The sequence below is a fragment of the Pseudorca crassidens genome, chromosome 11, assembly GCF_039906515.1.
Source record: "Pseudorca crassidens isolate mPseCra1 chromosome 11, mPseCra1.hap1, whole genome shotgun sequence".
Lineage (NCBI taxonomy): Eukaryota > Metazoa > Chordata > Mammalia > Artiodactyla > Delphinidae > Pseudorca > Pseudorca crassidens.
In genome coordinates this window covers 90,166,336-90,193,811 of record NC_090306.1, presented here as the reverse complement: position 1 = coordinate 90,193,811, position 27,476 = coordinate 90,166,336, and the positions used below count along the sequence as shown (strand labels likewise).

Sequence of the window (27,476 nt, the reverse complement as noted above, 5' to 3'; positions counted from 1 at the left end):
TCTCGCCAGGAAAAGCAAAGCAAATCTTACAAGCTAGGTGTTCCCTCATTTTGCTTCTTGTGACTCTCCATTCTTTGCATAGTTTTGCTGTAGAATAATATGGCTACTTCACCAGTAGGGGTTCTGAGTGCGTGTATTTTGTATGTGTGATGGGGGACAGCCAACATAAGGAAAGATGTGCCTCGCTCCCGTCCTTTTTTTTCCCACCTAGCAAGGCAGGAAGCCCCTTAGAGTTGGGAGATGCCCAGAACTCCTGACCCACTTGGGAGAACCTTGAAAGAAGGGGAGCGAAGGGAGAGGAGAGAACATTTGTAGAATAATCACCCTCCATGAGGCCGTTGACGTGCAGCATCTTATTTCACAGCAGCTCTGTCATGAAGGGACCGTTATTCCCACTTTGCAGTTAAAAAAGTTGATGCTCAGGAAGGGTAACTGATTTGCTCAAGTAAGCAAGGTAGCGCCAGAGTTAAAAACTCAGGTCTGTCTGACCCCTCTGTGGGCTCTTCCAGCTACACCGCTTGTTCTCAGTCCCGGCGGAGCATTAGAATCACCTATAGGGACCTTTTAGCAGCTCTCTGTGGGTGGGGCCCGGGCATCACCATCTTTAAATAGACGCCTAGGTGCACGGCTGGAGCTGAGACCATGGTGGAGCATGGTGATGACGGAGGCCCAAGGGTCTGCGCTCCTGAAGGTGTCCCATCCATGCCTGGTCCACCTGGGACCTTGCCCACAGCAAGGTGAGGCCCCTCCCCTATGTGGCTCCCAGTGTGCTTCCGCCACGGAGGGCTGGTGTGTCCAGAGCCATCCCGCTGGACCTGAGCCGCGGACCTTTTGCTCTGTTGCATCAGACGCTGCTTGTAAATCAGCAGCTGGCTTGTTTTCTTGTTAGGCTCCAGTTGTGGCGACTTTTGTGTGTCTATTTATTTCAGGGAAATAATTCCGTCCTGCAAAATCGATTCCCTGGGGGTTACAGAAGTACATTTGGAAGGACTTCTTTTACTGGGGTGACCCGAAATGTCCTCTTTCAAAAGAGGCTACAGCTGTTCCTCTTCTCCCAAGCCCTGTCTCACTTTGCCCTCTGACACCATCCTCTCAACCTCGTATTTTGAAGGTCTCACTGCAGGGTTCTTACACACATTTCTGCGTGTGGCCTATTTGTTAATAATAATAATTTTAAAAGGGGCTTTGCAGTACGTACTGTATGTTGGACAGTATTGGGCATTTTTTGTATGTTGTCTCATTGCATTTTGCCTTTTCTTGGCAGTGATGAATCTGGGGATCTTTATCCTCAAATGGAGGAAGTTACAATTACACCATGATTTGCTGGCGTTTTGGGAGGATGAGGTGCTCCATGGACTATAGAAGCTGCCATATTGGGGCAGTTGGCTTGGCTGGGATGGTGGTGGGGAGTTGGCTAGTAAAACAGAAGAGGGTGGAAGAAGCAGAGAGCAGCCCAGCGGCCCCTAGGGTTCAACGTGACATGAGCCCAGTCAAGAAAGTGGAGAATTCTTGTTAATCTGATGCATTGGTTAAGTGGAAATACTGAAAGGTTATAATAGAGAGCTCTAAATATAGTTTTCCAGGTAATTGAAGCTCGCTTATATACAAGCCAATCTTTTAAAAAATTGTAGCCATTTCTTATGGAAATCTTTCTCAGTTGGATGCACACTTTCTTGCTTTCTTAAAACGAAGTACCTTGAAGGTAGTTAAACCTTTTCTCGAAGTCTTTTGGGGAACTTCTAAATGGTTCTCAGTACTGTATTTTGGAGTTCTCATGTCTGCTATTTATAGTTTGTCTATCTGCTCCTTCATCAGCTTCCATGCCTTTTTGTGACCCTTTTTTAAATGATAACATTTTTCTTTTCCCTCTAGCAAAAATAATGCATGCTCAATACTGAAAACTCACAAGACACAGAAAAGTTAAAGATGAAAGGTAAAAGCCAGTCGTCCTGTCTTGATTCCACCAGGGAGGCTGTCTCTAGTGGCTTTCTAGTTCCATATTTCCACTTCTCTACAGCTTTGCCATGACAAGCTTGTTAGAATTGTGTCAGCAGGAAAACATTGGGTGACCATCTTCAGGGGCTCAGTGGATGGAGTCTATGCCATTTCTTGGGGTGGCTTTTCTAAGAGTTCGTTTCCTTTCTCATACAGTCTTCAGAGCTGAATGGGCCCTGACAATGAACCTGATGAGATTCTGTTTTCTCTTGTAAAAGAATGAGCCATTCTGGGGAGAGTTGACCCGGCCAGGCTCACTCAGTTAGTATGTGGCTGAGATGAGTCTCTTGATTCAAGGTCCAGTACATTTCTCATTTCGCCACATCTTACCTGTGTTCCGGAGAGACAAGTGACTTTGGAATAAAGGAGCTATTGCTATATTTGGAAAACTAAAACCAAGAGAAAACCTACCTTCACCTCAATCATCTAGGTTGCTCAAGTGACAGATTTTTTTAACTTCTTTTCTGAGGGAGTAAGAAACAGAATGTGGCCTCCTCCTTAGCATGCCAGCCAGACCCACTGCCCTTTTGAACATCAGTCTTAGATTAGTACCGAGATGGACTCAGAAACACACTTGAAAGCAACTTGCATTATTATCCGTACATAGCTTACATTTTATGACCTGCTTAAAGATGCAGGGAGCATAAATCTTGGGGAGGACCGTCTTATTTACTTGTTCTTCTTTTCTGCAGATGGGATGCTTGCATCAGAGCCTGGCTGGCTTCAGATGTCTGCTCCAGGATATTTTAGCTGAACTGTATGAGTCCATTAAACAAATGTAAGAGTTTTTGGGAAAGGAGGGCTGTGTCTCAAACCAAATGTTTTACATGGAGAACATCTGGGGAATATTGGTATTTGTGTGTACAGTACATCAGAAAGCAGCTTGGCGGGGTTCAGCTGGGATGTTTCTGGCCTGCGGTTGCTGGATTTGACAGTTGTATTGTAAGGGAATGGTTCTTATGAAGTGTTGCCATAAAGGCAGGGCTTGGTCCAGGAAGGGGTGTCCTCGTTTAGCCGTGCACTCAAATTGCTCTGATTAGCTCCCCAGCCAGATCGCCCACGACATTTGAACAGTCTGATATCTGAGCTCGTTTAAACAATGGAGAAAAGAAGCATCACAGTGCCAGGTGTTTAAACAATGGAGAAAAGAAGCATCACAGTGCCAGGACTTGGGGTGTTTCTCCTTCACCCCGTGGTTGCATGGATTTCACGACACTTGGAAACAGGTGTGGCCCAGTGGAGGTAGTATTGGCCACAGAATCCAAGTACCTGGGTTGGAACTTGGGGTGTTGCCTTTATGACCTGTGGGGACTCAGAGAGTTCCTTTCTGCAGGATCAGTTTCTTTCTCCTGCAAAATAAGTAATTTGTCTCATGGGTGGTAGGGAGAGTAAAATAAAGCGAGATGGTACTGTGTACATGGTGGGGGGGCCATTTACACACCTTGGTATTGCATACACGGGTTTGCGGTCTCACCCGCAAGTATAGAATCAACGTGGACCAGAGTGGAATTGGGAATCTGACATCAGCAACTTGTAGATTTTGGCCCAGGTTGGTGGTAGTGGGTGGATGAGTGAACATTCTTTTGTTTTTTTTTTTTTTTTTTTTGTGGTACGTGGGCCTCTCACTGTTGTGGCCTCTCCCGCTGCGGAGCACAGGCTCCGGACGCGCAGGCTCAGCGGCCATGGCTCACGGGCCCAGCCGCTCTGCGGCATGTGGGATCTTCCCAGACAGGGGCACGAACCCACGTCCCCTGCATCGGCAGGCGGACTCTCAACCACTGCGCCACCAGGGAAGCCCTGGGTGAACATTCTTATAAAAATTATGACTGATGGGATTCAGCATGTTTAATTCAGTTCAACTCAACACGTGTTTATTGAATGTCTGTTATGGGACCGGACTCTTCCCTAGTTGCTGGGGACGCAGGGGTGAATGAGGGTTCCTATCCTGCCGTCTCTGCTTCTTATTCCTGGTATTGACCGTGAATGACTCTCCCTCTTGTTATATTATGTGTTGACTGTGATTTAGGTAGTACAGACAACGACTGGCATATTAGTCTGCTTGGGCTGCTGTAACAATACCATGGCCTACGTGGCTTAAATGACAGAAATTAATTTTCTTACAGTTCTGGAGGCTGGAAGTCAAAGATCAAGGTGCCGGCAGGGTTGGTTTCTGGTGAGACCTCTCTTCCTGGCTTGCAAATGGCTGCCTTCTCCCTGTGGCCTCACATGGCTTTTCCTCAGTGAGCACGTGCTCCTGGGGTCTCTTCCTCTCCCTCCAAGGACTTCAGTCTTGTTAGATCAGGACCCCACCCTTATGACCTCATTCAACCTTAGTCACCTCCTTAAAGGCCCTGCCTCCAAATAGTCACATTGGGGGTTAGGGCTTCAACATTTGAATTTGCTGGGGGGAGGGGAAGACAATTCAGTTTATAACAACTGGTAATATTTTATAGGGTAGAATATTATCTGGCAGGGAATATCGTTGGACTTTCTGCACCTTTCCTGCAAGATTGGTCAAAACAACCTGACTGAACCCCCAGTCAGCCAGAAAAAAAGGCCAAATTCCACAGTAATTTACTATGTCTTTATTGGGGTGAGAGAGGAAATTATTGTAAGAATTAATCTGGATGGGTCCTGAAGACGGTATTTCAACTAGTACCAGTCAAGTGAAGTAGTCAGAGGCCCATCTTATGGAGGGGATGATGGAGTGTAAGGCACATGACATGAGTGAGCAAAGAGGACAGGGGAGATTCTCTCCTGGCTCTTGTCAGGGATGGGAAAATTCATACTCTGGGCAAAGTGAGACTCAATTCTCCTCTTAGGAGCATGAGGGAGACTTGGGGGTGGAAATGGGAGAATGAGGCCTGGAAGGACTTCTACATCAGTTTCTGCCTGTGATCTCACAAAAGAACACTTTGCTGGGAAGGGTCTCAGAGTCCTAGGAAGAGCATCTCCTTGGCCAAACTGTAGGTCATGTGTCTCCCCATTGGCATGGGGAGGGTGCAGTATCTTGACTGTCAGTCCCTTTAGCAGTGGGATAGGGGTGGGCCCCAGTGCAATGTCAGGGTGCTCCTACTAGTAGAAGGATGAATGGGTGCAGGGCAGGGAGAGCCTGTCCATTGCCCTCTCCATGGGATTGTAAGCAACTTGAGGGGTCGGTCCATGATCTGCAGGACCTTGATCGGTACCTTATCTAGAGCAGATTTCCCAGGATTGCTTGCTGGAGAATTGACTCACTGTTGCATTTTAGGGATGTGCTTCCCGGACCCTCTGGTCTGATTCTGCCTTTTGTTCAGCTGTGTTGCCTGGCCCTGCAGAGAGCAGCAAGAAACACCAGTGGATGTGCTTTTGAAGATGGGACTGATTTGAATAAGAAAAGACTTGGGGTGGGGACAAGGCGGTGCGGTGTGGCTTGGGTGGCGCCTGCATCTCCGGAGACTCCGATTCAGCCTTCTTTACAGACACCCGCTAAACGCCAGGCGCTGTGCTACGTGCTTTGTCAGTGTTGCTACCGAGCTTCAGAGTGTGGTCTTTGGGTTTCCCGAGACCCAGCTCTCCTGTTCATTAGTTGTGTGCCCTAGGGCAAGTTACTTCACCTTCCTCAGACTCAGTTTAAATTCACTGAGAAAGCAGAAATACTCTTTTAGTAAGAATTTCATGAATGAGCTGTTGAGAGGATGTTGAGGATGGTGCCCAGTGCCTGGCACACAGTAAGGGCTTGATAACTGGGAATTAGCATGATTACCACTAGCTATTGTTGTGAATTCTCTCCCAGCCTTTCTGGAGTGGGCACTATTATTGCTCCATTTTAAAGATGAGCAAGTTGAGGCTCAATGATTTTGGGACAAGCAGGGATTCAGCACTTGAGAGTTTAGCCAGGTCAAAGAAGACTCAGTGGCAGGGGGCTGTGGGCTGCGTTGGGTGGAATCAGATGCCCTATTACTGTTGTATGGTTTCATAAAGGTCCTTCTTCATACTTGGGGACCATGTCAGCCACAGCTCTTTGGCGTATACAGAACACCAGTTACCTGCCAGGCAGTGGAGATGTTGCAATGAATAAAACAGAAACGGTCTCTGTGTGAATGAAGCCTGTAAGTAATGGTGAGCAAGGTTAGGAAAGGGGACCTATATGTGCGTTTCGGGGGCTTATTGCAGGGGTTGGGTGCGGAGGAGGGGGTCAGCTGGAGAAGTTAGTTGCAGACAGTAGGGTGTGGGGGGATCCGGGCAGAGGAAATGACAAGCATAAATGTCCAGGGGCATGGACACACCCAGGCTGCTCCTTAAGTCCCTGTAATGACCACAGACCCCTGCCCCAACCGCCCTGAGGGTAGGCACTGAGTGATGGGTGTGGGTGAGGCCCATGGAGGCAACCGGCCTGATGGGGTGGCAGGAAATTTCCACCTGGGACTGAGCATGCGCCTTGGGGGTTGGGCTGGCAGAGCTGGGTGGGGGCTGTGCCTTTGTAGCTGGAGGTGCTTCTGTGACAACATCCCTGGTAGCAGGTTGGCCGGGGCGGGGGGGGGGGGGGGGTAATTAGCGGGCTGACAAGCATCCAAATGGATTGTGCCGGGAGGGGGGGTGGGGGGTGGGGTGGGGAGAGGATGTTGGGGGGGAGTGGAGGGCGATGGGGGGGTCCAGCGGGGGGGGAAGCGGCTGTGGAGCAGGGATAATGGACACTGAGAGCTGAGAGCTTCTCCTGGAAGGAAAAGAAGCTGCTGCTTGTGAGGAGATGATGAATGAGGCCTCTGGGGGTGGGGGCGGGGACAGACTGCAGCCCGGGCTCTTATTCCTTCCCTGTCTGATCCGTCTTTTTTTTTTTTTTTAACATCTTTATTAGAGTATAATTGCTTTACAATGGTGTGTTAGTTTCTGCTTTATAACAAAGTGAATCAGTTATACATATACATATGTCCCCATATCTCTTCCCTCTCTGATCCGTCTTTGCGCTCTAATTGCTATATGCCTGTTTTTCGCCTAAGAGGGATTCTGTCAGTATAAAAATAACCTCTGAGGACTCTTCTCTTTCACTTATCTTTAAAATCACCCATGGTTAAAATATAAAATTTAAAGCCATGCCCTTTAATTTGTGTGTGTGTGTTACATGTATCCTACCATCTTAAGAAATTAAAAAACTTTCTTTTTTTCTTTGTTCTGCTTACCTGGATCAGCTAAACTCAGTTGGCTAATTTCCTTTCCCTTTGGAAAACTAATGTTTCTTTGGTCTTTTGTGTCCCTTTTTCATTGGTTCCCAAGGTCAGTGATTCAGTGGCCGCCTGAAGTTAATATTTAAAAGCAATGTTTTCAGTGAATTAAGAAATAATGGGAGAAGAACCGCCCAGGTATGCCTACTCACGTGTGATATCAAATCAAGCTTCAGATATTGGAACAAGGATCGGACTGAATTGGACTGAAAAGTGTCCCCAGCAGGTCTGTGTGAGGACAGCCCCCTGGCGTCAGATGGAAATGAAATCACGCATCGTGCTGTGAAACGGGTCCTAAATTGCCAACACGCTTAGGAGTGGCTGTCACCTCCGCCCCACGCCCCCACCTCAGTTTATTAATAATGCAGCAGTTCTGGGGACTTCACTGTGCTGGGGCCTGCCTCACATGTAAATGTGAATTTAAACCCTTTTTTTTGGGGTGGCAGTTTCAGTCCTGCTGCCAGCTGTGGTTTGGAATTTGGTTAGGAATCCCCACCCAGGGTATGATGTATCCAGGAGTGGAGTGGGAATCAGGACGCTTGTTGCCGTTCCAGTACTGCTGTTAGCTTCGTGAACTTGGGCCTGTACTTTAATCTCCCTGGGACTCGGTTTCCTCATCTGTAAAACGAGGGGGCTGGCATAGAACATTCTGGGGCCCTTGTAGCTCTAACATCTGCCAGTGATGATGTTGCTGGTTATGCCTTCTCGCCCTTCATCATATACACAATCTGATACGATCCCCACAGCAACCTCGTGGGGTCCGTGCTCTTGTCACCTTATTTGCAGATGAGGAAACTGAGGCTGTGACATGTTTGTCTGAGTACCTCCCTGTGCAGGGGGCACCTGGGCCAAGTCCCTGTGACTGATGCCAGGGCCAAGGGGCTGAGGCTGGCTTTCTTAGCAGTTCTGGCTGGGGCTCTGCTGGGCTTGGAGCTTGGTAAATCGAAGTTGCACAATCCTAAGCTTATTCAAGCTGCGGTATAAACAGTGTCAGAGTGATCAGATGCTACTACTTGAGGCTGTCCACCTTAGAAGTAACCTCAGCCCTCTGGTCTGGTCTGCCCTCCCCCTAGAGCTGTTGAAACCTGGAAGAAGAGTCGTTGAGCTTCAGATTTCTGAGTTGGTGCTGCGTTTGGCTTTCAGGAATGCGAGAGTCCAAAAATCACCCCCTGCTTGGCCACTCGAGTCCCAGCTGAACAAGCCTCGCGTTTTCAGTATTTTTGTGATGCTGGTGTTGCCTGTGGAGCATCTCTTGTGCTACTGGAGACCATTTCCTGCAGGGGGCCTTGGGATGGTTTCTTAAGAGATTTCCAGCGGATCCCCGTAAGAGGGGGCTTCTCACAGCCCCGGCTAGACCCTCTCTCACAGAGCAGGCAGGATGGGGGGCTCCGGAGCTCACCTCCTCTCTCATCCTCTGGACACATTCACTTTGACCAGGCGTGGGAGCTCCAGGTGGCCTGCAGAGCATGAAGTAACCCATGAGCAGCCAGCTTCCGTGGCCTCCGGGCATCCACAGGCCTGCCTCGGGCTAGGATGAGCCAGGTGTCCTCTGGGAACAAACCTTCCCTTTCCCAGGGGCAAATGAATACAGGTCACTGAGTCCCTTCAAGGAAGTAGCTTGTTTTAAATTCCCCTCTTTCTAGATGGGCAGTTCATGAATTTTCCTTAATCATCGAGCATTTAATATGACTGCATAGTATTTAAGTTACAGAAGGAGTGCCATCCCGGCCACATTGACTGTGGTTTAAGGTCAAACTAAAGAGTGCCGCAGAATCACCGGGGAAGCTTGTAAAAAGTGCCCGTCCCAGCTTGTCCTCATCCTCGAATTCAATAGGTCTGGGCTGGACCCTGGAATCTGCATTATGGCAGTCAGCATCCCCCTTTCCTCCCCAGACGGAGGATCTGACGCAGGTGGTACACCAGCCAGCCTTTGGCCAAGTGCTGTCTCCTGGAATCTAACTGCATGCTCGGGGTGGGCTTGTCGCTTGCTCTATCATTGCTGCTGGCACTAACTTTCCATCGGTGCCTGCCCGGTCAGCCCTGGCCACTGTCTCCTGTTTACAAACCTCAGCGCCATACAGGGAGTGTAAATCTGCCTGCAGTTTCTTAGTCATTAATTCCACTTCCCTTGTGGCATCGACACATGCAATAATGACATTCTTCGCTCAGCCCTTGAAGGGGGCAGGTCCAGAACAAGGGATGACTGTATCTGTAGATAGAAACATCCCAGGCCCTTCTGAGGACCTCCGAAGTGGGCCCTGGCCTGGTCAAATAAAAATCTGCTTTGCTGTTTCAATTCTGGAGATAGAACACATTTTTCATGGCAGGAGAAAAAAAAAAATCAGGGTCATCTGAGGAAACACCATCTCTTATGGGGAGTTTTGGGAAATCGAGGATTGAGAGCTGATTTACACAGGATTATATGTTCAGAACCTCTTAGAAGGTTAAAAGGCTGGTGGTGGCGAATGGTAGGATAATGTTCTTTGAAGAAAAAGGTCTTTCTTCTATATGCTGTGCTCCCTGGCGTCAGGACGCCTCTCCTCAGAGCCTGCTGATACAACTCTTGGCTTCCAACCTGCTTCTGTCTGAAGAAACATCCACACATTGACATGAATCAACAGGCCAGAGAGGAAGAGGCCCACGGTGGAGCTGCCTTGGGTTTCCATGGGGCTGAACGTTGCATCACGGCAACTTGCTAGAGTGTTGTCCTGAGTTGGCCAGACTCCTCACAAAGAGCTGGGGGGCATTTAATTAATCAGGGGCCTTGGCTGCAAGGTGGCCTCCTGGCTGGTGTCACCGTGGTGATGGCCGGGCACAGCCTTTCTAAGTGAAAGCCGTTTGGTGATCCTGGGGAGCTTTGGACCCGTGGGGCCCATGCGGAGCTGTGCCTTTGCCTTGAACTCGGACCATCAACCAGGCCAGAGCAGGAACGCCCTACGCTGGCCTCCAACTTGACTTGGCTAACCATTCATTCCCACTGCAGATGGCCTCTGGGCCTCTCGGTAAGAAAAGGTCCCCTGAGCTGCCTCTGACTCAGTGCCTTGCAGCTCCCGTGGAGCAGTGGAACGTGGCCGGGTGTGAGATCACACATGTGAATGGCAGGGAAGCTGCCAGCTCCTGTTGCCGGGATTAGAACTCAAACTTGTTCTCACTAAGTGATGCTAATGCCGTGTTTTATGGCCCTGTTTCTTCCCTGCTGCTCAGTCCCCGACTTCTGACCTCCCAGGACCTCACATGGGACCCTGTAAAAAACTTCATCTGCTTGGAGGGGGCCCATCACACTGGGTTTTGGGGATTGTTTGGGATCCTTTGAGAGATTCTGTCACCTGCCATGTTTGCTGTCCATCCCGACTTTATCCACAGCCTCAAGAATCAGCAGCCTCTGGGCTCAGCCTGCCTGGATTCAAGTCCTCGCTCCATCTCTTCCAGGCAGTGTGACTTTGGGCAATGTTTATCTCCTCGGTGCCTAGGTGCCCCTGTGCAATGGGGTCGTAGTTAGGACTAAATGAGATAAAGTCCACTGGCACATGGTTAACACATACTAGATATTAGTTACTGTTATTATTAAGAATATTGCCGTTGCTTTAAAAATGTTGATCTGTTAGGCCAAAGACAAAGCACTAAGATCTTGCTACTCCAAGTGTGGTCCCTGGGCTGACAGCACTGGTGCATCACCTGGGAGTTTGCTGGAACCCCAGAATCCCAGGCCCCACCTTAGACCTGTGGATTCAGAATCTTCATTTTGACCAGATGTCCGGGACCCCTTAGAGAGGCACTGTTCTGGAACAGCCTCTCTTTAGGCTGACAGATGTCAATCAGTGAGCACCATGGGAGGTGGCTGTGGAGGGAAGAGGGTAGTGATTCTTTTGGTTGGAGCCTCAAATACAATACACACAGTCTGCCCGGAATTTTCTCCACTCCCCAAAGCAGCCCAGGAAGATGGCTGGCTGCCCTGCTCTGTGTAGGCATGCAGGCTGGATATTAAATTTAACCTGTTCTTGCCTCAGTACAAATGTGGGGAAGGGGAGGATGTGTGTGGGAGGAATGGGGAGGGGAGAGGCCCATGTGATGATGTGCTGTGGGCTTGTCACCCCTTTAAATGTGGCCCAAGACCCTGTATCACCGTGTCGTTCTGACAGGCCTCGTTATAGTCACTGCCATTCAGTGAACACCTGAGGGCCAGGCACTGTCCTTACTTCTCCTCCTTACAACAGCCCCAAGAGTTAGGACTTGCTGACCCCATTTTACAGACGAGGAAACTGAGACCTGTTAGGTTCAGGTTTGCCTGAGGTCATCCAGCCAGCAAAAGCCTGAGCTTTCATCATACTGCTCTGCTCCCCGTAGCCCTGCCTAGATCCCCGAGCTCTTAACATTCACAATGGCCACTGTGGAAAAGGAAGCCCAGCAGGCTGCAGAGCAGGTAGTTCTGGGTGATTATTCAAAAAAGGAAAAACAACCACTGCAGAAGAGAAGGCTGTTATATTTAGCAAGGGATCAGCATTGGCCGGGCTTTTTGCCTCTTAAACAGTCAGGCACCGCAGGGCAGAATTTGCAGGTCCACAGCCATAAGGTTTAATCATTGAACGACAGGGTGGCCTCATTTATAAGGCACACGGGTGATGTCTAGACTTGGGAACACTTAGGAAAGGGGCTGGGCTGTGCGTTGGGCTTAAACACCTGAGTTCCCAGCTTCAATCATTGTGAAGGCAGAGTGAAATCTCTCCAGCGCCTGCAGGAACCAACTGGACTTTTTTTTGGAGGGTGTATGATTTCAGACATTTGGTAACCGCTTCCTGCTGGGCCCTCTCCTTACCTCTGTCTTTCTTTGTAGATGTGGGTGAGGATTGAGGAAAACTGGGGAGGAGGTTTGCTCCATAATATCGGGCATCTCTGTGTATCTCTTTGGTAGCCTTTGGCCACTATTGGAAGGAGAAAGGGGAAGTGGCCCTGAGGTTGCTTTTCGGGTTCCAGTTGTTCGTCCTCCTGTCTGGTCTCAGACTCAGGAGCCACGGATGCTCATGTGGGCTCAGCTGTTCTGAGCTTCCAGACATTTCTGATGAGGGTACAATTTAAAGACCCAGGAGAGAGATTCTCCTGCCCTTTTTGCACTTTGGGAACAAATGTGGTCTCCATTCCCTAGACCTTCACTTGCTGCCCCACGAGGAAGCCGGAGGAATTTATGGGGTATTGTCTCTGGGTTAAATGTGGCTGACATTTATTAAGCCCTTATCCTGGGCCAGGCATGTTCTAAGCCATTTAATCCTCATAGGGCCCTGTGAGGCAGGTCCTGTATTTTCCTGCTTGACAGATGAGGAAACTGGAGCACAGAGAGGTTTTGCAACCTGCTCAAGGTCACACAGCTGGTGAGTGGTTTTAGCCAGAACTCAAGGCCATGTCCTTAACCATCATGCTGCCTCACCGTGTGCTGGCTCAGTTTATCCTTCAACTTCACAAAGGAGGCACTGCATTACGTTACAGAAGCTGCATTTTTAGATCTCATTCTCCTTTTTAAACAACTCTTCAGAAATGTGACAACCGTTTTTAGCTATCTGGCTCCTATGGAAACATCCTGGGAGCTGGATTTGGCCTCAGGCTGAATATGCATCAAACAAAGGAGCAGGATAATTTCAGACGGTGTGGGAAAGGTGTAGGGAGAGTATAAGGCCAGGAGTGTCCTTATCAGGTAGAGGGGTCAGGGAAGGCCTCCCTAAGGGACCACGGAGCTGAAGCTTGAATGATAAGGATGTAAAGATCCGGCGGTGTGTAAAGCACTTATCACAGTGTCTGTACCATATATTAAGTGTGTCGTGAATGCCGCTATTATTTCTATCCTTATTGCTTTCGTGGTTGGCCATTCATTGGATCTATGACCTTGGGTGAGTCATCTCCCGCTCTTGGGAGTTGAACTGAATGTCTCCCCTCTGGCCTTGACAGTTCTCAGTGATTTCTAGCATTTGTCTCCCACCACGCCTTTGAAATAGGGGGCAGAATGAGCCCTCTTTTACACTTTCAATAGAAGATTCATTGTCGGAAGAGGGAAGCTTTTGTGGAGGGACAACCACCATGGCTATTAACATTTATGGAGCCCTTTTAGTTTCCTCAGTGCCGAGCGGGGTGTGATTAGAATGTGGGCACTTTCCTCTTCACACTGGGCTGGAAACATCCCTCTGGCAAAGACACCGTGGGACCGTTGGCCTCTCGCTCCATGGTTGGGGGGATTGACAAGTCCACTTATTTTCTCAACCCCTGGAATGTCACTACCCTCCCCTGACCTTGGATGGTGAAAGAATTTATTTCTATTGTCATTTGACAATAGGGCCTCCCCAAGGCCAAGTTCAGCCTGCTGTATAATCAAAGGGGTAGTTTCACCACTCGGCCCATCTTTAGTTCCTGGAGGAATGTAGGAGTTGGTCCAAGAGCCACCCACATCCTCCACGGCCTGAGTGCGTTCACTGTCGGCTTCCTCCAGCGCAAGCTCCCAGGATCGCAGGCCCTGCTCAGATAAATTAAAGCCTTCAAGTCATGTCTTTACATTTGACGTAAGCAAAGGCAGGCTTTTCTTGCTGCATCCTGAATGGGGCTGTCGTGAGGGCCTGGGGGAGCTGGGGGGCCCGGCACCCTGGTGAAAGGGGGCCTTGAAGCTGGAAGCTCATTCATCTCTGTGCAGCCTCCTTGTCTCCCCAGACGCGTGGTCCATCCACACTCTAGGGAGGGTGCTACCTGCCCCTGGGTTTACAGCAGGGCGTCCTGTGTTTCCTGTTTGCTTTCCCCATTCCTCAATTGCCCACGTTAAGTAGGACGCCAAAGAAATCCTAAGTCACCTTCTTGACGTGCCTGTCTTGGTGGTGCTGTTTGACTGGAGTGGTCCCTCCGTTTTTGCTCCAATTCTACTATCACTTCCCTGGTCTGGCCTCTCATCCACCTAATAACATCAACCCCTGCCCCCCTGCCCTTCTTCCCTCCTTCCCCCTTCCCTCTCTATGTACCTGCCTCCCTGCCCACACTCAGTGTTTTCTCAGGCCTGCCACGCGCCAGGCATGGTTTTAAGCGCTGGAGAGAAAGCAGTGAACAAGATCCCCACTAGTGTAGGGTCAGGTAATGAATGACACCAATACTGATTTAATGACAGCTGGGGAAAGGTCTGCAAAGGAGAAATCCGGGGACCTGCTGGTTGATTTAACAAGCAAAGAGCAAAATCAAGAATAATAAGAGCTTCCTAAGTCTTGTGGCGTCACAGATGGACCGGTTGTATTTTAGAGACATTTCCGTGTATAGCGCTGCACGGGGATCTGGTGCCCAGTCGGAAACTTCAGATGATCACAGGTGTGAGTGCATTCCTGCTGCAGCCGCCCATGCTTGACCCTGTGATAGGCGAGGTGTGGCCCTGGGCTGCTGCTAACAAGGACTTTTTCCTCCAGAGCCTTTGCAATCCGAGGGGTGGTTTTACTTCCTTTCATCCAGGAAAGGTTGCTAAGGTGAGGGTCGAGGTCACAAGAGGACCAGTTTGGAGGGAACTAAGCAGGCTTTCAGAGCTGGCAGCAAATCGATTGGCAGGTTTCCTTGTTACCCATGGCTAACCCCCTCCGCCAAAGTAGTTTTTGCCCCCCTTAGAGCCAAGGCGGATTAAATTACCAACCAACTTGTTTATGAGCAGAGATGAATTCATTGGCAAACATATTTCTTCCTTATTAGATTTCCATTGTCCTTTAATGTCTTTTTATTTATGTGTTTCTTTTGAGTAATTGCTCTGCGCCTTGGCCCTGGCAACTCTCTGCAGTTTGGATTTGCAGACAACATTGGCACAGAGCTTTTGGAATCAACTGGGGCTGGGCAGGGAGTCTAGCTTAGCTTCCTTGGTTTTACTCTGACTTTTCTCAAGCAGGGCCTTTTGGTCGAATCACTTGCTGTCAAAGGTGCCTTAGTGAGAGGAAGGATGTAGGAAGGATTTGGCTTCTGAGCAATTGCATCAGCATAGCATAAGCCGGAGTCTTAAAACCCAAGGTTTGAGCAGAACTGGCCTTGAGACAGGCCACGCAGTAAAGCCTTTTCTATCCATCACTGCGGCAGCTGCATGGTGGGGCTGAGTGATGCTAATTTCACCTCTCCATGATTAGTCATCGACACCCTGTAAACCAAGCTCTCCTTTTTTCTTTTTTCAAAGGATCAGGATTCCTAGAGTAAATGAATCTGGCCACGTGAAGCAGCCCTCTGCTTTGTGGAAAAAAAAAAAAAAAAAAAAAAAGCCACCATCCCAAACCCAGGCTGTTAAAACCTGATGTTTTCTGTTGTCTGGAGAAGGGTGTTTTTGCTATAAATGAAAGATGTGACGGGGGTATTTCGAAGCTTTGTTTTGGTTATTGTCGGTTCTGCCAACAAGTAACATCTGTATTTATTTTCCAAACTCTCCCAATGGCTGATTTGCATCTGTTTAGTTCTCTGAGTAACATTTCATTTCCTGACTTTATAGGTTGCTATAAAATCCATTCGTAAGGACAAAATTAAGGATGAACAAGACATGGTTCACATCAGACGAGAGATTGAGATCATGTCATCCCTCAACCATCCTCATATCATCAGTATTTATGAAGGTCAGTGATTTTTTTTTCACCCCCGTATCAGTTACCATTTCTCATACCATGGGGCCTGCCAAGATTTTTAGGTAATTGCCCTTCTGGGCAGGAGCCAAGTATTTTTTCCTCATGATGCAAAAATAGCTGGGTGTTATCTCTTATTTGGTTACCTTGAGTGCAACCAGACACATGTAGCACAGCGCACTTTGGTGATAAAGTAGCTGTGGCTGGTGCCTCCTTCTGTCTTCCCCGTTTCTTGGTGGTTGCTAAGCAACCCACCTTATTGAAAACCACTATGTGAGACAGCCGTGGTTTCTGGAAAATGGCAGTTTTCTGGGTGGCCAAGTAACGGTGGATCTATTGTAAATGTCATTCCCCAAAGCTGATGCTTCAGGGGTGGTGTCATGAGTTATTCAAAGTTAGCCTTTCTGAGTTAGGAATTAAATTCCAGCAGGTCCAAGAAATGCCAAGGAAGAAGAGGGATCTGTTGGTGTGACAGATACTTTGCAAATGCAGTTTGAGTTGTTGGTGTTTATAGAAGGACAGGGAGGGGAAGAGCTTATAAAAGTGCTCATGCTTCAACTCTTTAGTTCCTCATGGGAAGAAATGGAGAGTATAAACTTCCCAGTCTGTCATTTAAAAAAACTATCCTTTAAAAAATTACACAAGCAACATGTGTTTATGGCAGGAATGATTGAAATACAACTGTTAAAATTTTAAAAATAATTTCTGCTCTCTCATTTTGATGAATGGCTCTTTATACATATTTATATTTTTAGTCTACTTTTCTATATCTGTAATGTGGTTTTTATCCAGAGTTAGATCATACTGTTTATACTGGGTTTTAGCTTGATTTTTTTTCATTTTTTATATCATGCATCTCTTCCTGTATCAATAAATATTCCACTATAAGGACATTTTAAAAGGCTTTATAGTGTTCCATTTATGGACATACCATAATTTATTGGATCTATTTTCTTTTGTCAAATATATAAATTGTTTTAAATTTCTGGTTATTATAAACAGGGCTTTAAAGACTCTCCTTGTACATCATGTTTACATTCATTTCTGATTATTTTCTTATGAAAAATCCCTAGTCTTGGATTTACTGAGTCAAAACATTTCTGTAGAATATTTTTTAATATATGGTTGAGTCAGAAAAATAAACCTATTTTTAATTTCTGGTCTGTTCATCATAAGTTATACAGTAAGGGCTAAGAGGAAACCAGACGGTGACCCTAAAGTTTTTCTGATATTTCAGTTTTCCTTCTTCTGGTTCCCTGCTGGGTTTTGCTATGCTTTTTTCCCCCTGCTATTTCTATTTTTGCTCCTCATGTAGAAGTAAATGGTGGTAATATCTTTTATCTTGATTTTTCTAAAGCTCATTTTTGGGACCCTTGGAGATAGGATTTTTAAGGGGGAAATGTGCATTTATTCAGTCACTTATTCATTCCACAAACATCTCTTGCAGTGAGTCTCAAACTGCAGTCCCTGGACCAGAAGCATCAGCATAAATTGGGATTGTTAGAAATGCAGAGTCCCAGGCCCTGCCCAGGACCTGCCGTAGATATGTAAACAATATATTCTGGGACCAAGGAGGCCCAAGCTTAGACGTTTTCATGGAAATATATGGCATCCAAGCTGGGCCTTGAAGGAGTTTTTTGGAGGAAGAATTGACAAAAGTAGAATTCCAGGCTGCTAAAACAAATCTGAATATGCCTGGTAATTGGGGGGAATTTCCAGAAGTGAGAAGTGCGTTGAGATACAAAATGCAGGATGAGAGTGAATTTTATTAAATGTGGAGTGTTTTTGCTCTTTGTGTTGCCATGGAAACCTGAAGGCCATCATGCATCGTGTGGACCAGTGTGGGTCACGTGCTCTGTGTGCAGTTCTGTGAGATTTCTTAGCCTAGAGCTGGAGGCTTCTTTACCAGGAAGCAGAGTTTTAATCCAGCATGAAGTTTCCAGTTCTTTATTTGGGAGACGAGTCTGTGGTCACAGAAGTCTGGCATCAAGAAGCCTACTTCTTTACTCGCATCATGCCCTCCTTGACCTTGGGAATCCTTCAGGCTGAATGGGGAACAGGAGTCTGTCTCCCTTCCAAGGGAAGGCCAGAGATGAACCTCAATGGAAGAACATCCTATTATCAAGGTCAAGGCCTTAGTCCAGCCCCTGCTGGAGGCTTCAAGAAGAGAAGCCCTTGCTCGTAACTTTAAAGATGGGTATCAGCGTGAATTAAAGTTCTTTGGGTGACTAGAAAAAACTTTCACCAAGGCCTCAGGTGAGAGCTTGGGCTTCAATTCATAAAACCCTTAGAACTGGCTTTAGGGAGTCGGGGAAGAGCTTGAGTTCTCACACCAGACTTGAGACTTTGAGCAGGATGGTGGGCCTTTCAGTGCCTCAATGACTGCACCTATATTGGGATAACAATTCTACCCCCTCCTAGGGTTTGTCAGTAGGATTAAATGAGATGATACATATACTGGTAAGCTCAAAAAGGTCATTGTTATGAAGACCCCATAGTCATCCTAAGTAGTTCTTAATCTGGGGTCCATTGACAGGATATTTCATGAGTGAGCTACAGGGGGTCTGTAAATCCTCTGAAATTAAGTATGTAACTATGTTGTCTAAGCCACTGGCTACAGATGGATATTAAAATTAATTGAAATAAAAATTCAGCTCCTCAGACACTTTAGCCACATTTCAAGTAGCTCAACGGCCACATTTGGCTAGTGGCTGCCATATTGGACAGCATCGTAGTTGTGGAAACTGAGGCTCTGGAAGGTTCATGAGTCCCTGGGTGTGTTTGTTTGCTAGGGCTGCTACCACAGACTGGGTGGCTTAAACAATAGAAATTTATTTTTTCTTGGATTTGGAGGCTTGAAAGTCCAAGACTAAGGTGTCAGTAGAGTTGGTTTCTTCTAAGGCCTCTCTCCTTGGCTTGTAGACTGCCATTTTCTCCCTGCGTCTTCACATCTGTATGTGTCTGTGTCTAAATTTTTCCTTCTTAGAAGGACACTAATCATTCTGGCTTAGGGCCCACCCTAATGACCTCATTTTAACTTGATTACTTCTTTAAAGACTATCTCCAAATAGGATTGCATTCTGAGGAACTAGGTGTTAGGACTTCAACATAGGGTTTTTTGTTTGTTTGTTTTTTGTTTTGCAGTGGCGCTGGGAATATTCAGCTTATAATACTGGGTACGCTGGCTAGTTGGTGGCCCTGGCACACAGGTCTTCTTACCCCACTTGTTTTTTTCCCTCTGCCAGGCCTCAGCCCTGTATTTCTGACCTTGTGTCTTGTTTTGCTGGCTCTGCAGCCCACCACTGTGCCCCAGGCATCCCCCTCAGCCTGGCCTTTTCCCTCCTTTTCAACCCTGGGGTGTGGCAGGGGCAGTGCAAAGGTAGCAATGGTGGTGGGAACTGAGTCTGTGAGTTAATACCCTGGTCCCTCTGTAGCTCACAAAGTGAAACCTTCTCCCTGGAAGCTGATTGGTCGTTTGATGGGCCAGTCAGGAGCCTTAGCTGAGTTCAGACATGTGTTAATTTTCTGAGTGAAAAATCAGTGCCCAGGCATCTAATTGGCTGTTTGGACATTAGCTAAGTGAACTTTACAATTTCTTCTTCAACAAGGACCTTTGTGATTTAAAACAGACACACACACACACACACACACACACACACACACACACACACACACACACACACACATCCTAGCAAAAGCAGCAGTAGCAGTAACAATAATAGCAGCAACATGACAAAGCACTGATGCGCCTAACCCTGTACGTTTAGGACCTTTGGGGTTTCATGTGGGGAATGCACCATTTTGGACTGTACAATCAGGTGATATTGAAATAACTAGTTCCAGAGGAATAATTCATTCATTAAAAAAACTAAGTGCCTACTACGTGCCAGGCCCTGTTCTAGGTACTAGGAATGCAGAGGTGAACAAGGCAGGCTCTGGGCTGTGGAGCTGAAATTTAGTGAATAGACAGGCGAACAGATAAGTGACTTTTGAGCTGAGACCTGAATGGAATGAGGAGTGAGCCCTTTGAAGACCTGGGCATTCCAGCCAGAGGGAACAGTATGTGCAGATGCTCAGAGGAGGGAAGCAGCTTGTGTTGTGAGAAGTGACAGAGGGCCTCTGAGACTGAGGGACTGAATAGGGTGGCAGGAGAGAGGAAATTGGAGAGGGCCATATTTTGACCGCATTGGCTAAAGGAAAGAGTATGGATTTTTTACACCAGGAGTAGGGGGATGCCACTGGTTTTGAGGAAGGAAGTAACATTTTAAAATTAACACTTGAAAGTAATACTAATAATAGCTTGGAGTTATTGAGTGTTTACCCTGTGCTAGGATATGTGTATGTATGATCTCATTTAATCCTTATATCCATGAAAGATGAATTGTTAAGATCCCTATTTTATGGTAAGGAAAATTCAGCTTGTTGGCTAAGTGCATTTTCCAAGGTTATACCAACTACTAGTAACTGGTGGATCTGAGAGTTGAACTTAGCGACACTCCGAAGCTTGTGCTGCTGATACTAACCAGGTATTTGGTGGTCTGCAGCAACCCCTAATTGGGGGCAAGGCTTGTCCTAAACCCTGTGATACAGATAATTCCTGGCCTTCATAGAGGTTACTGTCTTAAATATGTGAGAGTATTAAATCCCAGCTTGGTGGGTATTTTAGAGAATATTTCTGCATACATGTTAGGAAGAAGCTTGGGTCCCCAGTCCAGTAAATTCATAGGTCAAGTGTTTCCTCAGCTGCAGTTCATGGAAATGTAAGTTATTTGTATATTATTCACAGTACCTGCAGGCTCATAAAACCTGCAGCTTCACTGAATCAGTGCTGCTGTTCACCAGATCTCAAAAATAATTCCTCTTAAATGTTTCTTTCCCAAACCAGATCCTGGGGTTACTCTCCTATTGACACGTAGGTGAAGGTGATCGACCTTCAAATTTGTCAACTCTGTGTAAACACACCAACCATAACTGGCTTCTAATGCTAAGTAAATAAAAGAGGATAGACATACCCCTTCTAGCCTGTGATGCTATAAGGGTAACCTAATCGAGAGAGAAAAGGAAGAAAGAAACCTCTGGCACTATCTTGGGATGGACCCCTGTTTTCAGTCAAAGGAATTCCATTCTCTCAGCAGGGAGGTAATTGACAATAAGGAAAGAACAGCTGAAAAGGAAGTGCCCCGGAGCTTTCAACTTGGTTTGCCTAGGATGGAAGAGAGAAAAACGGTTTTTGCCTGGGGTTCTGATTTCAGGACCCAAGTTCAAACATCAAAGGCACATTGTCTCACCCCCATTTCCCCTTTGGAAGCCCAGGAGACTCAGTCTGCAAAACCACGACCCAGCATCTTGCTGCCCAACACTTGGGGGAAACAGCACAGTCCAGCCTGTAAAAGCGAAAAGGTGGGGAGTGGGGAGATTGGACCGGTGCCTTCACTTTTATGCCCTTGTGTTTTTTTTGTTCCTGGAAATCTCTTTTCTTGGCCCTGCATCTTCTCTCTCGGCCCTTTTTTACATTGTGAGTTGCCAGACTGGCCAGCCTTTTCATCACATCCCCTGTCTTAGGTAAGGGTGAGCCTGGCTTTCTGGGACAAAGTAGGATGGCTATTTGGCATTTGTCAGCTGTGATCTCTTGCCTTTGGGAGAGTCTCTCAAACTTCAAAAACACAGTAGCAAGCAAATGTGTTTCTTTTAATAATCATGTGAGTTTCATGCCCTGGCTCCATGAGCCTTAAGCCTGCTGTCCATGAGAAGATGTAAAAGAGTCCATATTCTACTAAATTCTCCGAACTCCTACTGTGGAGACGTTTTGGATGAATTTACTATCAGTTAAAAGCTCCTCCCAGCTTCTTAGAAGTATACATTACAATATGCTTTTTTAAGCTACCTGTGCCTTATGAGATTCTGATAGATCTTTCTGGAAGGGGATCTAGTTCTTGTCTCTTGGTGAAAATCACTGCTTTAAAAATCCAGGCTCTGATGACGGGCATTCCTGCCTTCTCCTCCCTTGCAACTTGTGGCCAGAGGCAATGAGACCAGTGCAAGTTGTTTCCACAGAACTCAGCAGAGGTCCTGGAGTGAGAAACTTTTGCTGCCCCTGGAAGAGAACCCCTTGAGGATGGCAGGATCCCGATAAACTGCCGAATAATACACTTGAGCACGATTCTCAGAGGGTGACCCAGGGCCAGAAGCATCAGCATCTCCTGGGCCCCCATCCCAGACCCACTGAATCAGAAACCCTGCAAGTGGACCTGATGTTCTGTGTGATAACCAGCCCTCCAGGTGACTCTGATGCACTCAAGTTTGAGAAGCACCATATTAGAAAAACCCCTGCTCAGTAGGTTAGAAACTAAAGCAGGGCTTCATTGCGAGCGTCAGTGATTTGGAAATACCTACAATGGAAGCGGTTAACATTTTTCTTCTCTGGCTCAATCCAGAGGTTTCAGGCAGCAGGCAAATCCTGACTTAGGCTCTTTCGAAGCCAAGGGACAGCTGATTTGATCTAACAAGGTCTGTGGGTCACTAATACTACCCCGTGTTCTTATTCATTTGCTTACTTAATCATTCATTCATTCATTCATTCATTTTACAAAGATGTATTGAGCACCTATATGCCAGGTACTGGTCTAGCAGGGTGAATATGTAGGCATTGTCCAAATGGGCTTAGATTTGAATTAATCAGTTGCTTTGCCAATTGCTACTGTGTGACCTTGGGGTAGTGACTTACCCCCTCTGAGGCTTGGTTCCCTTAGCTGTAAAATGGGGTCAATAGCTAGCTACTTTATAGATAAGATTGTGAGGATTAAGATAATGAATAAAATGGCTAAGCTTGGTCCCAGATACACGCTCAATAAACCATACTGATCATTCTTGATGTGATGTGAGTTAGAGATCTGAGAGGTCCTTTCTGGCTGGAATAGAAACTTCTATTGGGAGGTGGTAGCAGAGAAGGTTGAGGCCAGATTGTCCATTTCAGTGATTCTGAACTCTGGATGCACATTAGAACCTCATGGGGCATTTGCAAGAAGAAATGCTGATGCCTGGGCCTCACCCCTAGGGATTTCAATTTAATTGGCCAGTCTGAGAAAGATGGGCTTGATCCTCCAACCAGGAGGAAGTGAGCCCTGCTCTAGAAACTTGTCTTGGTCTGATCATTTGTCATCAGTGGATTCCAGAGCAGAACATGTGTCTGGCAGCTGTCACCAGTGAGCCGTGGGCGATACCTTTGGGCTTGGGTTTCCTTCCTCAGCCATTTGGTTGCTGCCCTCATCAGGGACTCAGAGCCCCATGAAACAGTTTGTTGAACTTGGCAAAGTGGTGTATTATGCTTGTGTTTACTCTTCTGAACCCATGGAGAATTGCTGAGCATTTTAACACACTCCCTCTGCTGTGAGATTCACAAGTTCCACATGAAGTCTCTTCAGACTGCATCCAAATGAAGGACCCACCCGTTAATCACACAGCTCCAGAGAGTTTTCTTCACTTATAATCAGACAAACAAGCTCTTGGGCTGTGAATCTGTCCAGTCACGTTTCTAATGAGTTTCCTATGAAGTTAGCTATTTGACCTTCAAGTGTATTATTTTCATTGTTTTCATTTGATTACACCCAAGTCATTTTTCTAGAGGCTGGAGATTAGAAATAAAACAACCCAACACGAATGCTACTCCCTGGCTGTCCTGCCTCGCCCTCTTGGGTTTCCTGGAATTCAATATTTTCTAGTGCCTCAAATAACACCACTAGTACTTGAAGCTGATTTTTAAAGAAAAAAAAAAAAAAAGGAACTGTATTGCCATGTAACTTAGGGTCTTTTGGAATGAACTGGGATGGCTCTGTTAATTTGCCGAGCATGCAAATTAGGAAGGCTCATGGAGTGTAGAAGGGGGGGTCTCTACAGTGACCATACTCTACAGAGGAGATTTGGATATTGAAAGGGGGATTGGACTAGATGAACTATAACTTCTAACTTGCAGAGTTTGAGGGTTTTTTGATTTGGGAATTTGTGCTCCGCCCCCTCCAGTGACTTCTGACAGTGGGTTCATCTGGTAGGTACGGCTCCAAGATTGACATCTGCGCTTTGGAATACCACTGGGGACTGAAGAATGGACCGCAGTTTAGAGAACCAGGCTTGCGGAGTCCTTTGATGTCTTTGTGTTAGTTCACTCTTTCCTCTGTTCTCCTACCCCTCTCCCATCCCTCAAGGGCACAAATGCAATCGCAAGTGTGGATTCTGCCAATGCAGATCCATAATAATCCTGGATTTGAGCCAGGCATGTCTTTGTTTGTTCTTCTTTCTTAAACTAAGATTTGCTGCCTGATAATAACAGCTGACACTTACATGTCTGCTTACTGCTGCGTGCTGGGGTAATCCTCACAAGGAGGATAGAAGCTTCATTTTAACAGATGAAGAAACTGAGGCAACAGAAAGGTTAAGTAACTTGCCAGGGTCACTCAGATGGGTAAATGGCAGGACCTGGATTTGCACCCAGGTCGCCTGGCTTCGGGAGTCAAGCTCTTAAGCTCTGCACTCTGTTGCCCAACGAAGCAGACTAGAATTTAGGGTTGACAAGATGGTCCTGAGCCATACCTCAGGGTCAGGCAGTGGCTAGAGCCAGAGGTGTGATGCCCACAAGTTTGTCTTTTCCACCCTAAGTGATAAGGGTGGGGTGAAACCATATAACAGAGCCACCTGTGGGGATTCTCAGGAGAGGGAGACTAAGGCTGTTTTCACAGAGGGTGGGATTTCTGTCCCTTCACTGTGCAAATTGGGGGAGCATGCTTTTTTCCAGAAGTTCACTGTGGAGGAGGGTGGAGTCCAGTGGTTGGTCCTACATGGCGCCCTGATTCCTTCTCCCACACAGCCCCTCTATCCTGGTCATGTCCCCTGCCCTCCTAGGGTTTGCTATTGGTCTCCCCAGATAGCACTAATAAATGGTACTTGGCCAGCCTTTTTCATCTGCTCTTCCTCGGGCAGCTTATACACTTTCTTTCATTTCGTCTGCCTTCTGTGGAGTCCACTGCTGGCAATGGGTGGCCTTCTTGACTCTGGTTCTCCCGGGGCATGCCAACCGACATCCAGAAAGAGTTGTGGTTTAAGAAAAGACAATGCGTGAACTAAAGAGCCTTTCATTGTCCAAACCAGGAAGCACATTGGGTCAACTCTGACCAACTCACTGATGATGGGAGAGCTGCCAGTCTAGGTTAATTTTCTCACTCTCACTGCCCTGGGCTTTCAGACTTAAGGGATTAGAGGACCATTTTATGAAGGTCTAAGCCCATGAGGTGTCTGAAGTTTAGTTCTGGGGAGGGAACTCTTAAAGTATGAATCTTGTATTGACTAAATGACCCAACTAGGCTGCAGACAGTTCTTGCCAAGGAAAGATCACTCCATTTCTGAAATGAAAAAGAAAATGACTTTCTGGGAGGATCCTCCTGAACTTTAATAAGAGAGCACCCTGAGGAGTGGAATGGTGCTTCTATCTGAGGGCTTAGGAAAGGAATAAAAATGCTGCTAATGTGAGGAGGCCCTGCCATGGAGCGAATGGCCTTAGAAGTGATTTAGGAGATGGAGTCGATGGAAGGCAAAGGCATGAAGAGAATTCAGACTGGTCCATCGTAGGCTCTTGGCCTTTCACTTAAAACCAACAGACGAGTCTTCCTCTCTTGAGGTTGCATGTTAAGCAGAAAGAGAGCCTCCATTTTTCATAACCTGCTTCTCATGGAACGTCCTGTTGATTGATTCTCACCCTCTCCCTCCCCAAGCCCATTTTCTTCCTACATGGCCTCGTATTTGGCTCTAAATGACCAGTGGATGGTTGAAATTTCAAGATCTCCTCACTCATCGGCGTCTCTCCCAGGCCAGGCCACTGTTTTTATCGTATGCATTTTCTCAAGTTATACAAGTTGTGTTATTAACCCCAAGGGAGGGAATGGTTAGGAGTTGGGTAATTAGCGTGGTTGTGAAAGCCAGACAATCAGAAGGCAGAACTGGACTGTCAAACTGAACATCTGACGAAATTCAGAATTAATTGGGAGAAGTAGCTGTTACTATATAGCAGCCAATTCCCACTGTCCCTTGAAATGGAAAATAAACAGAAAACAAGAAGAATAATTCAAGTGGGTATCCGGGAAGAAGGCCCTTCTGCGGAACAGTAGAAGCAAAAGGAGAGTTCCACGCCTGTTTTCTCTAGGAATCTCCTCAGGCCCACTCAGGCTGCCTCACCCATCGTTCTCGCTGCTCATCTGGGGACTTAAAGTCTATATCCCACGGGTTAGCATTTGATTTATTTTATAAGTACTAGTTTTATACAACTAGATAGCAATCCTTGAGAACAAAGACCGTCTTATGCTACATTTGTATCTCCTTTAACACATAGCAAAATGTTTAGGTAAATGCTTCAGATAGGCTGATAAACAAGCATTGTCAGAAAAGGGAGTGATGTCGGTTCTCCTTAATGAAGGAGAATCTTTACTGAGTATTAGGCAAGGAGAGCAAACCTATGATGGAGGAAAGTGGTGGGGAGTCATGGCGAGAATATAAGCTTTCAAGTCAGCCACATTTGGGATCAGATCCTTACTGGTTATCTGCCCAACAGACATGCATACAGAGGAGCATCAAAAGACACACACAAGAATGTTCATAGCAGCATGATTCGTAATGACCCTCACCTGGAAACAACCCAAATGTCTCTCACCAGTAGAATGGATAAGTTAGCATGACACACAAATTGGAGTACTCTACAGCAACGAGGATGGACGATCTCTGACTACATGGAATGGCATGGATTATTCTTACAAATATAATATTGAATGAATGAAGCCAGACGCGAAAGCATATACTGTATGCTTCCATTTTTAGAAAACTCAAAGTCCAAAACGAATCTATGATACTGGCTTATATACATATCCTAGGGGCGATGGTTAGTGACCGAAGAGGACGTGCGGGGGGGCGCTGGCCACATTGTTTCTAGATCTGAGCGCTGGTCCTCTATTTAGGAAGTAGGGGTGATATTAATGTCTCATAGGATCGTTAGTATTGGATGTGACAATCCATGGCATGCAGTAGTTGCTCAGTAAGTGTTAACTACGGTGATTATGAATCAGCCTTCCAGGAGAGGAGAGATCACTGACTGGGGAGGCTCTTGGGGTGATGTGAGCCCTGCACTCTTTCATGGGTCCAGGATCCTGGCTGCCACCCTGTCCCTTGTTCCATATGTTTATTGTTCTTGGCGATGTTTGGTTGCGTGTCTGTCAAGCCCCTTGGGGGCCTTCAAGGCCTCTGTGTTTCATTCATAGTCTGTTGCTTCTTTCTCTTGTCTTAGTCCCTGGCACCTGTCCCCTCTGGGGTTCCCGCTTACGGCGCTCCTGTTCCCCCCTTCACTCATGTTGCTCCTTCTGCCGGGCTGACCTTTCCTCCGCTTCTCACCCTGGTAAAGATTTCTTCCAGTATCCCCAGCGCCATGCACGTCATGGGTGCTTTGTAAAGTTTTTGTGGCTCTTCTAGAAACCTGGGTCTGCACCACACGGACCTGGCCCCTGCGCTGCGGGCTGACTCAAGTTGAGCTCAGTTTCTATTCAGGGGTTTAATTTTCCTGGTAGGCTTGGCATGTCAAGGGCCATAGTTTTCCCTACCATCCTGGAGCCACCGGGCTTCTGGGTAGAACTGTCTGGCCAAGAGACACAGGCTTTCA

General features: G+C 46.9%; 1 protein-coding gene across 1 annotated transcript in view; it reads left to right on the top strand.

Moving 5' to 3' along the window:
- Positions 1-27,476, top strand: part of NUAK1 (NUAK family kinase 1) — a 68,618-nt gene that overhangs the window by 14,060 nt on the left and 27,082 nt on the right. Inside the window, exon 2 of the mRNA XM_067697825.1 lies at positions 15,664-15,784. Within this exon, the coding sequence (XP_067553926.1) occupies positions 15,664-15,784 (121 nt within the window). The remainder of the gene's footprint in view (positions 1-15,663; positions 15,785-27,476) is intronic.